A 12,100-nucleotide genomic window follows, 5' to 3' on the forward strand; every position below is an offset into this window, starting at 1 on the left:
GGGGTCTGTAGAAATAAGGTAGTAAAAAGCTTCCTTTTGAAAAAGTGATGTGACTGACTTTTACCTGAGGCTAATCTTGAGAGAAACCTCTCTTGATGGTCTCCCATGAAGAAGTAATTGACCTTGGCTAGGTCCAAGGTAGAGGATGTTTTACTAACTTTACTCCATTGTGAGATTAGCTCTCATGTGTCAAAATAGAATTTCTGACAGGAAGAATAGAGTTTTAGTAAAATTGATATGTTAAAATATTAACAGAAATTAATACAAAATTTATTTTCCTTTTAGTTCACAGGAAGATGAAAGACCTATGTCGCCTTTCTATTTGAGGTATTTATTTGATTTTTGTTGTTCTATTACAGGGAATGAAAGAGGGGTAGGGCTTCTTTGCGTTTATTTGCCCATTTTAATTCTTTTCAATAGAGTATTCTACACTGTGGCCAAACTAAGCTTATTGAAAACCTTCATAATATTCCTCATGCAGTGTTTTTCTTCTCTTTGGTTTAAGAAATCTTAAATTTAGTAGAGCTAAAAAGATTACAATAAGATACTTTATTTTTAATTTATTTTATTTTAATTTATTTTATTTAAATTCAAAAATGGCAAGGTACCCATTTTAAACTATTAAACCTATTTTAAACATTAGAAACTGCCGAATGATTATGCTGTTACCTACATCTTAAAAACTTCTGTTCCATGCATAGATGCAGGTGGGGGAGGGGTGTGAGCACAAAGCTTCAACTATGTTAGATCATTTTCTATACAGTAGTGGATTGTGAAACTGAGTATTCAGCAAGTTCGTGGAGTGCAGGGTTATTTTCTAAAGCTTATGAAGCCAGAAAAACAACTATTTTAAAACAGGTGAGTTTACAGAATTCAAAGTAGATGTTAAAACTCTTTCTGCAATTTTGAAATCTACTTTCTTTAAAAGATGTCAGGATTTGAGAGACATAGTTTGTTTATTTCTAAATCTGATTTGTTGTGATAGTCCCAGAGTTAGAGTTGGGCTTTAATTCAACCAACAATAGTTCAGAAATGTGTCATAAGACTTTAGTCTTAGCCAAGTAATGCTTTTCAGTACTGTTCCGCCCTTCAGCGACTCAAAGCATATTGCATAATCACATTGTGGCAAAAGAGAGAACATCTGAGGTTTTAGTCTGAGACAACATGGTGGTCCAGTTGATTCACTTTGGTTTCCTGCCAACCAAATCAGCATACTTTGGTTTGTAGGCTACCTCAACTATACAGCTACTATAAACACAAGAGGATGTTGTTGCCGAGTACATGGTGACTCTGGTATTCATTATGGAAATACACACAGAAATATCAAACAAGTGGTTATCCTATATTAATGGAAATTAAGTTTTACATGATACAGAAGACTACAGCACCAGCTCATGCCAGCAAATGAGAACTGTCCTCTGTCTTATTTTTTTTTTAAAGATTTTATTTATTTATTTGACACAGAGAGAGAGAACACAAGTAGGAAGAGCAGCAGGCAGAGATAGGGGGGAAGCAGGCTTCCCGCTGAGCAGAGAGCCTGATGTGGGGCTCCATCCCAGGACCCTGAGATCATGACCTGAGCTGAAGGCAGAGGCTCAACCCACTGAGCCACCCTGGTCCCCCACCTCTGTCTTATTTTTATTCCTCTAGGCAATATTAGTCTATGTTTTACATGGTACTAAATTTTGTCTTTTTAACAATTTTAAAAAGCTGATGGGGGAAAAAAGGGTTTATAAGTCTTAAGACCTTAAGAGACACATAATTGTGTTTTCTAATATGATGATTTTTTAAATTGTTTAGACTAAGAGTATGTCTTGAAAAAGAAATTCTGTACTATAACACTTGGTAGAAGCTATTTGAGACATAAAAACTAAAATCTTATGGAAGTAGTAAAAAACAATGAATATGCCTACTAACCCACATGTACAGGAGAGGTAAATTTGCAGAAAAAGGAAGTTACCATCAGGCACTCCTTTGGAAATTTTAAATAAGTGGAGCTATTTCATAAATGAAAAAAATAATTATTATTTGTCCTGAAATTAAAATTTCAAATATAGTTTCTTTTTCTGAATAACTACCTGGTAGTCTTAGAAATTATGTAAGAAGTAAATTGGTACAAGTTAATTCAACTTTTTAAAAATTATCTCCTTGACAAGAAATAGGGAGAATCTATTTGTTTTGTTTTGTTTTGAAATTATTTGTATGGCTGCTTTGAGATTAACTCTTCCTGGGTTATTCTAACACAGAGAATTTAAGTGGAAGAAAAAATACAGGATTGTTAACTATAATTAAAGTTCTTCCAGATTTTTGAACTAAAAACATAGCATGTCTACTGACAGTTTAATTTATAAATTAGTGCACTTTTGCACTACCTCTAGTAAGAGCAAATGAGTGCCTAAATGTTGTAAGTGTACTTATATTTCTGTGGTCGCTTTGTCTTCCGTTCCTTTTTCTTCTACTTTATTAAGATTCCCTTCCTACAATTCTCAGAAAGGCCAGTTATTCCAAGACTCATGAATTTCATAACAATTTGTCAACATGATTAAAAAATTAAATTGGCTCTTTTAAAATCCAAAATCATATTTACTGCGGCTTTGGGAAGTAAAAAGTGATTGGTAGTTGGAAAATGATATTTTTCCTGACTAGGAATATTGAATGTTGAGTGCTATGTATTATATTTTGACAGCGTTTACTGGTCAAGGGTTTTTGGGATTTGAGTTGGGGCTTTTTTGAGGTGGGGGGGTGGCATGTAGACAGAGAGGTAAGGTCCAAACAAGAGATGAGACACATTGGTTGAGCTGGGTACTCATCAGAAGTAGATCTAGCCACAGGCAGATAGGCAGAGGGGATGGGTTAGGGCAGCTGGTCAGGGGTGGGATATTCAGAAGGTAGTTTATTCTGAAAGGTCCAGCATGAGGTAGAACAGCAAAACTCAGTAACTGCAGGTCTGGGAGTGGGCAGTCTCAGGAAGACTGGATCAAAACAGAAGATAGAGCACAGCAGGGCTCCCGTGTCAGAGGGAGGAGAAGAGATGATCCATAAAGGAATTCAGATACAGGACATCGGACAAGCATCCAACTCTTGGAGTGGAGACAAGGTGCATTCTTTATAATGAAGTTAGAGTCTGCCTGTGTGGTAGAGGATAGAGATGGAGAGCATGCAGAGAACTTACAGTGCATTAGTGGAGGTTCCAGGCCCTTTCTATGGCTTGGGGAAGGCAGGTGGAATTCAGGAACCGGGAGCCACAGAGGCCATTGCAGTCGTTACCTTGCTCCACTTTTCACCTCGTAGAATTCCAGTTTCTGTGATTATGACTCTCTGTTACAAGCAGTCATGTCTGAACCACATGGCAGTCTACTATACATTTCAGTTGCCTTCAGTTTTTTCTGTAGTCGGGCAGGACATACACTCATATTCTCATTCTAGATTAAATATCTGCTGTGGTAAGAACTCTGTCTTCTGTAATTTCAGCACTTCTCCACCCTAGCCTAACTCACCAGAACTATTTGTCCTTTTTTCCCCTCAAAGGAGAGAAACAGTAGCTATGAATCTGCACTTGCTGCCGTCTCCTGTGGCAGGATGCCTGCAGCTACAGTAGCTCAAACAGCGGGTATCATTGTTCCCTCCATGCTCATTAGAGATTAGCACCCTGTTGAAGTGATTAAGGAAATGAAAAGGAAGAACAGATTATACCAAACCCTTAGCAAGATTGCTACAGAAAAGACAAGAACCTGCAGACCTCAGGTGAAGAACGTCCTTGGCGAGGATGTCCATACCCGGGGCTCTCATGGGCTCGGCTGGACTCCCAGAAAGGCAGCTCTATCTCAATTGCTCAGATTAGCAGCTTGCTGTAGGTGTTCTGTGCCATGTCCAGCATGCTATTGTCTGAATTCTCTTGCCTGTCTTCCGGTCCGATCTGGCAAGGATCTGTTGCTAGTTCCACTTTTATTTGGTGGGGCCTTCACAGTCTGCAAACTCCTATTTTGACTTCTGTGTTTATTTCCACTGGGACTGAGGCTCTGAATCTCTACTTTCTATTCCTCCATATCTCTCCATCCTCCCTTGCCTCACCCGTACTACCTTCACATTCCTTAAGGCTGGATTCAGGTCCTACCCTGACCCCATCCCAACCTGTCCTGTCCCATCCAACTTCTACATTTGAATTCCTTTTTCTTAAAAAAATTTCTGGATTATACATACAGTTTGTATGCATGGATGATACGTACAGCCTATATATGAAGCCTGTCCCTGCCTGCACTTTATCAAAATCCTAAATGTGCTTTAGGGGCTACGTACCTGTAACCAGTCTTATTCACTGGCTCTAAACAGCTCACCTGGCCTCTGAGTGGTGGCTCCTTGCTCACCTAACACCTACCTTTTAGCCCCTGCCCTAATCATCCTCTGCTTTTTCTTTCTTATTTTGTGCTCCATTAAAACTCTTAAATTGACCATCTTCATCAATTTCAGCCCAAGTTTTAGTATACAAGATACAAATTAAAGCTAAATTACTATTTTAGCAGATTTGGAATAGCTTAGGGTCACTGTCAGTATGTATACGTTTTCTGATTTTCCTGAATCAGGAACATCAGATAGATTTGTATCTAAATAAGATTTTGGAATAGAAACTCATTCTTCAGTATTTTAATATTTTTATTCCTTGAAACCAGGAGTCATTAATTTGTGAAAGTCTTTTAATGGTAGATTTATGTTGAAGAAAAATTTAGCCTTGGATAAATTGAGATTAAAACATTACCTGACATTAGATGGGATCAGAAAACTATGTGACACCACTCCTACCCTGATATGTAGAAAAGTTTTTGTAGAGCATTTATGAATAATTCTTCGGGGATTATCTTTCCAAACAACTTGTGCTGGAATTTGTAGGTTTATGATTTTTTTTTTTTGGTCATGCTTTATCAAATGTTAATAGATTCTTTTTCTTCTTGACTCTGTTGTACATTTTCTTAATTATCATTTTGAGGTAAAAATCTCTCATCAGTTGGGATAGTTTAGAAAAGCGTAATATATCAGACATTATATTTGTTGTTGACTAACAAGTGCAGTGAACAAGCAGGCTATTTACTTGATTATCTACTTTTTTTCCCACCCTAGATATTTGGGTGTCTTTAGACACAAATAACTATATATTAACATTATTTGTTTCCTTTGTCCTTTTTAACTAGAACAGTGTTTCTCAACTAAAGAAGCACAGCATCTCTGCCTGTGGAGCTCTTTTTGAGAGAGGGGCAGGAGGGTAAATACAAACAACAAAATATAGATAACGTAAAATTTATCATTTTAACCATTTTTAATTATTTTCTAATATCAGTTCACCATCTTAACCATTTCTAAGTGCATTTCCACTAATAATGCATGAATCCAATTGCTCCATGTTTTTCTTAACAGTTGTTATATTCTGTTTTTTGATAACACCATCATTATGATACATACTTTGTATACTTTAAAGGTGCTGGGATCTCACTGGCCAAGATTCTGAGCCTTGAGTGGTTCTGGGTGTCCATATTTTCAATAAGTATCATGAGATAGTCTTTTCTACAATAAGTGCTGGGAAAATAGGATACCCACATGCAAAAGCATGGAATTGGCCTCTCACCTAATATCATATAGAAGAATTAACTTGAAATAGATCAAAGCCCCAAAGGTAAGAACTAAGCCTGTAAGAACTCTTAAAGGAAAACATCAGGCAAAAGATACACAACCCTGAATTTGGCAGTGATTTCTTAGCTATGACACCAAAGGCACAGGAAATAAAAAGTAGACAAATCGGACTTCATGAAATTTTTTAAAGTTTTACAGATCAAAAAATAATAAAAGACTATCAGCAGAAAGGAAAGGAAGAATGGGGGGAAATATTTGCAAATCATTTATCTGATAAGGGGTTAATATCCAGAATATATAGAGAACTCCAAAAAATCAACAACAACAAAATGATTTTTAAAATGGGAAGATAATTTGAATAGACATTTCTCCAAAGAAGTTGTACAAATGGCCCATAAGCACATGCAAAGATGCTGAACATCAGTAATCATCAGGGAAATGCAAATTAAAACTATAATAAGGTATCTCACCTCACACCCATTAGGATAGCTGCTTTGAAAAATAAAAATAACAAGTGTTGGCAAAGAAGAAGAGAAATTGAAAACAGGGTCACAAGGTCCCAAAGAGATATGTGTACATCCATGTTCATAGCAACATTAGTTGTAATACTCATAGGGTGGTTGCAACCCAAGTGTCCATCAGTGGATAATGGATAAACAAAATGCAGTATATATACACAGTAGAGTCTTATTCAGAATAAAAAAGGAGGAAGCTTCTGATAGACACAACATGGATGAACCTTGAGGACATTTATACCTAGAGAAATAAGGTAGGCACAAAAAGTCATTTGTATACTGGGTATTTACCCCAAAGATACAGACGTAGTGAAAAGAAGGGCCATCTGTACCCCAATGTTTATAGCAGCAATGGCCACGGTCGCCAAACTGTGGAAAGAACCAAGATGCCCTTCAACGGACGAATGGATAAGGAAGATGTGGTCCATATACACGATGGAGTATTATGCCTCCATCAGAAAGGATGAATACCCAACTTTTGTAGCAACATGGACGGGACTGGAAGAGATTATGCTGAGTGAAATAAGTCAAGCAGAGAGAGTCAATTATCATATGGTTTCACTTATTTGTGGAGCATAACAAATAGCATGGAGGACATGGGGAGATGGAGAGGAGAAGGGAGTTGAGGGAAATTGGAAAGGGAGGTGAACCATGAGAGACTATGGACTCTGAAAAACAATCTGAGGGTTTTGAAGGGTTGGGGGGTGGGAGGTTGGGGGAACCAGGTGGTGGGTATTAGAGAGGGCACAGATTGCATAGAGCACTGGGTGTGGTGCCAAAACAATGAATACTGTTATGCTGAAAAGAAATAAAAAATTAAAAAAATAAAAAAAAAACAGAAGACATTTGAGAGAGAGAAAAAAAAGACATCTGTATGTTCCCCTAATGTGAAGGACAATGTAGTCAAATTCATAAAGTCATAAAGTAGAATGGTGGTTGCCAGAGGCTGGGAGGAAAGAGAATTGAGAGTTACTGTTTAATAGGAATAGAGTTTCAGTTTTAGAAAATGAAAAGAGTTCTGGAGCTGAATGGAATGAGTTTACAATGTGAATATACTCAGTGCCACTGAAGTGTACACTAAGAAATGGTTGAAATAGTGAACGTTATGTATGTTTTGCCACAAGAAATTTGAGGGGAGAAAAGTGTCACATAAGAGATTTTAATGCATACCCCTAGCTGAAAACCACTAAACCAGACAACTACTGCAAGTACTATTTTATACTGCAGAATGGTTATAAATTTAAATAATGTTCATCATATAATTCTCTAGGGATTCAATATTGAGTTCTTGATATCATATTTTTTTTACTTAGTAAGAGACAAGTATAGATTCTGAGTTTTATTCAATCTGTTAATTAAAATATTGAGCATATTTATTAGACTATACTGATAAAGTATATAAATTTTTATGGTTTTTATGCTTCTCCTCATGTCTTTCATCAGCATGATAAAGCAAAGGAAAAACTGACTGTCAGGTAATGACACCTTTATGACCATTCTATCTAGCTCTTGTTGTTTCATTCTTCAGCCTTCTTGCCTTCCTATAGGTTTCTGTTTATAAGAACTTCAGATCTGAATAAAATATAAATCTTTAATTTAAACAAGTAAAAGACCAGCTATACCTAATGTAACTATCCCAGGCTTCCCATTTAAATTCTAATGATGATATCAAAGACAAAAACTAGAGACAGCTTTGTAACAATGATAAACCCATGTATCAAAGGTTACATCACTGGGATAGACTGAGAAATGTATTTTCACTTTATAGACTTCAGTTCCACCATCTAGACAATACAGATGGCCACAAAGAGAGAATGAAGGGAATGGGGGATGGGAAACTAAATTGGATTCCTTCCTTTGTCTACTGCACAAACTAGGAAAATGAGTGACATTCCCCCTATTGAACAGAAAGTTACTTTCTGAACCACTCCGAGCTGAACTGCATATTCTTTTTCACCTCTCGGCCCCCCTTTAGCTTCTTTATGTCAACATCTCTTCAAAGACTAGAACATTTAGTATACAAAACTATCCCCCTGGGATGTTCAGTTGCTTAGAGCATTTGAGAAGAGGATAAAAAGGAAGGAAGATTACCAGGCATAATGAGTGCTTTCAAGAGTACACTGTACAAAAACAAAGTACAAATTTATTCCTAATTCTCCAGCTTAGTCAGAAAATTGGACCAAATAGGAAGTACACCTATTTAAGCATCATAGATTGTTCTAGGGCAGACTCATATTTTGGCCCTTAAAATCTAAATTCATGAGCGGGCATCTGCATACAGCCAAGGGATGATGAAATAAACAAGAACAATCTACCCACCCAGGTTTTGGTAATGACCTGCCTGAATTGATGGATTCTCCTCAAGAACCACAGAACACAGAGAGCTATTTGGAACTTATAAAGAGAAATTACAAACTAAGAGAAAGGATGCCTTACCCTGAGGACTCAGTGTAAAAACAGATTTCAGAGAATTGCTTTTTACATGATTCAGAAGAAAACTTGAAAAGTAATATTACTAATCTTCTCCCAAAAATGCTTAAGGACATCACCAACCCTCTCTGAAACATAAGGGGGAACCTGCAAGGGCAGAATAGGTTTACAACTACAAGGCTAGAGACATAGAAGAATAGCTGAAAGGGGAGGGAAAAGAGAGCCAAAAATGTATTAGCAGAGATTTCAAAAACTATGTAGGAAACCATGAAGAGCAGAAATTACTAAAAATAAATCAAGTACACGATGAGAAAGAAACTTGAGAAGCTCCTCCAGAATGAAGAGCAAAGAATAAGAAAAAACTGATAGAAATAATGTTAGATATGAAGGTCAGAGATTAGAAAGTCAACCTAAAAATTCTAATTCCAAGGAAAAAACATACTAGTTGAAATAAAAGTAGAAATCAAAGTTTATGCCCAGCTAATTAAAGAGATGAATTTTATAAGAAATTTTTTTAATTAAGTGGTAGAAACCGATTAGAATCATAGGTGAAAGGACAAAGAAAGTAATAAAATTCTGTATCTTTTGTCTTGCATGGAAGGTAGGAGAATAGACGCAGGAGTCAAGAGTTTTGAGTTTTTTGTTTTGGGGGTTTTTGTCTTAGTTTTAATAATTAGACACATATGAGTATAAGAAGCAACCACCAGTAGAAATTTAAATCTCTTCAGAATATAAGAGGAAAGACAGAAATCATAGGAAAAGGAAGCTCCCACATTAGAAAGCATAAAGCAAAACAAAAGTAGAATAAATACATCAACTATGACAATAAATATACATGGCCAAATTCTTTGATAAAAACTAAAATTACAAAACAAAACAAAACTTGAGCTATATTTTGCTCCAAAGAGCCATACCTGAAACAAAATGGCACAGAAAGGTTAATAAGAAAAATCTAGAATTTATATCTGACAAATGCGAACAAAAAGAAAGCAGAGAGAGCAATATTAATACCGGGACAACTAGAGTTCATATTTGTGAAACAAGACAAACCTGGACTTACTTAATTTAGTATGGACTAAACACATAAAGGCTATAAATAAACATGTATAAAATAGCACAGCTTCAAATGATAAAAGTTTAAACTCTTAACAAGAGTAAACAGGCAAACACATTTGAAATATAGAACTTATACATCTAACTATATGTCTATAATAAAATTTAGAAAATAAATAACACTGAGAATTTTATATAACAATGAGATTTAAAATAAATGAGCATTATATACTAAACTTCGCACCCTGTAAGTAGTGCACAAGAATTCCTACTACTTTCTAAAGAATTATTCACCTGTATCTGGAAATTCTTGAAGAGTAGAAATTTTAGTGTTGCCTGGGTGGCTCAGTTTGTTAAGCATCTGCCTTTGGCTCAGGCTGTGATGCTGGGGTCCTGGGATCCAGCACCGGGCTCCCTGCTCAATGGGGAGTCGTTTTCTCCCTTTGCCTCTGCCCTCCCCACTTGTGCTCTTCCTCTCTCTTAAATGAAGAAATAAAATCTTTTTTAAAAAAGTAGAAATTTTAGCAGTCATGTATTCTGACCATGGTGTAATTGATAACAAAAAATTTCCAGTCACCCAATGAAAGCTCTCCTAAAGGAGGAAAAAATTCAGAGAGGAAATAAAAACTAATTTAGACTATTGATAAGAAAAAGGGGAAACATACATACCAAAATTTGTGGATCTAAGCTCTTTTTAAGTGGTGATTTCGCTTTCTTAGGAATGAAAATAAATGAGCCACCCAATCAGAATTTAAAAACTATATAAAAGAAGAAAAGCAACCTCTTAGAAATTTAGAAGGTTTTGATAATAATAAGTGGGAAAAAGAACAGAACTGATGTTTGAATCCAGAAAATGGCTCTTTGGGAATAAAAATGAAAATTATAAAATAGAAAAACCTCTGGTAAACTTTAAAAAGAAAAGTACAAAACTAATAATCAGAACTGAAGTTTGTGGTGGAGGGATATAGTAGTTTTTAAAAAATTAAAGATTGTTCAGGGTGCCTGGATGGCTCAAGCGGTCGAGGGTCTGACTCTTGATTTCAGCTCAGGTCCTGATTTCAGGGTCATGAGGCTCCACACTAAACAGGGAGCTGCTCTCTCTCCTTTCCTCTTTTTTCTCCCCCTCACTTACTCCCTCTTTCTCTCTCTCAAATAAATAAGTTATAGACCCTCAACTCTATGGTCGAATAGTCTTCAACAAGGCAGGGAGAAATATCCAGTGGAAAAGACAGCCTCTTCAATAAATGGTGCCGGGAAAACTGGACACCTATGTATGGAAGAATGAAACTCTTATCTCTTACACCATGCACAAAGATAAACTCAAAATGGATGAAAGACCTCAATGTGGGACAGGAATCCATCAAAATCCTAGAGGAGAACATAGGCAGTATCCCCTTTTGACATCGGCCACTTCTTTCAAGACACGTCTCTAAAGGCAAAGAAATCAAATAAATAAATAAATTTTTAAAAAATAAAAGATTAAAGACTGCTTGATAGAATTTTATACTGATAAACGTGAAAATCTAGAAATAAAAAATTTTCTGGAATGTACATTTTGAAAAGAAAATTCTATTTGAACCCAAAAAAGTACTTTGAATAATCTGCTCTAAGAAAATAACTAGATGTATAGCCAAAGGTTTATATGAATAACAGCATTATTTGAGAAAGATTGTGTCCTTATTGAAGCCAGATTACACGAGATAGAATCAGAACTGTGTAAACTTGAATGAGATATTAAACCTCTCTGAACCTCAACTTCCTCATCTTAAATGATTATACATAGTGAAATATTTAATTTCATTCATAATTTTCCTTTACAAAGACCTTAGTCCAAAAACTAAAACTCTGAATTTCTTTTTTATGCAAAAACATGCTAAGTATGTAAAACTGAAAACTCCAGTAATTAGGGCCTGAACAAAAAGCTATACAAAAGGTAAGTATTTTGATATTTTGATAGGCTCTATTTAATTTTTTAGAAAATATTTGATAGATCATCAAAATGATTTTAATAGATCATCAAAATATTCTAGGAATGAAGAATAGTTTTTTTTTAGAGGAATATGAAGTGTGAGTTTTGAAAAAGTTTGAGGATAAACATTTTCCTCCTACTAATATCAATGTAGTATGTTTTCAATTTATGTTCTAGTATTCTATGCATAGTATATGCTTTTTTTAATGCATAGTATATGCTTTAAAGCCAAACTCTTACGTTTTTTAGATCCAAACTATCTATAACACTACCACAAAAAGGTAATACAATTTTTGCCAAAGTTTGAATACCTATAAATGCTCCATTAACTTTCCGTATATCGTAATCATAGCTAAAAGTTAAAGCGTAGTAAATATTGAAAATCAGGGGTATTTCTTTTAATGTATGACATTGTCCATGGAAGACATGGTTTTAATGAAAAAGTTTTAATTAGAAATCTGTTATAACTATAATAAATAACACTGGATTCATCTTATAATGTTGATGCTGCATA

General features: G+C 35.5%; 1 protein-coding gene across 15 annotated transcripts in view; it reads left to right on the forward strand.

Moving 5' to 3' along the window:
- FAM13A (family with sequence similarity 13 member A) overlaps positions 1–12,100 on the forward strand; it is a 368,957-nt gene that overhangs the window by 285,061 nt on the left and 71,796 nt on the right. For 12 of the 15 annotated variants that reach the window (XM_059172961.1, XM_059172915.1, XM_059172900.1 and 9 more), the window contains one exon: positions 286–327. The exons of the other annotated variants lie outside the window; for them this stretch is intronic. In XM_059172961.1, coding sequence (XP_059028944.1) covers positions 286–327 — 42 coding nt within the window. The remainder of the gene's footprint in view (positions 1–285; positions 328–12,100) is intronic. 15 annotated transcript variants of the gene reach the window in all.

This window comes from Mustela lutreola, chromosome 1, assembly GCF_030435805.1.
Source record: "Mustela lutreola isolate mMusLut2 chromosome 1, mMusLut2.pri, whole genome shotgun sequence".
NCBI classification, from domain to species: domain Eukaryota; kingdom Metazoa; phylum Chordata; class Mammalia; order Carnivora; family Mustelidae; genus Mustela; species Mustela lutreola.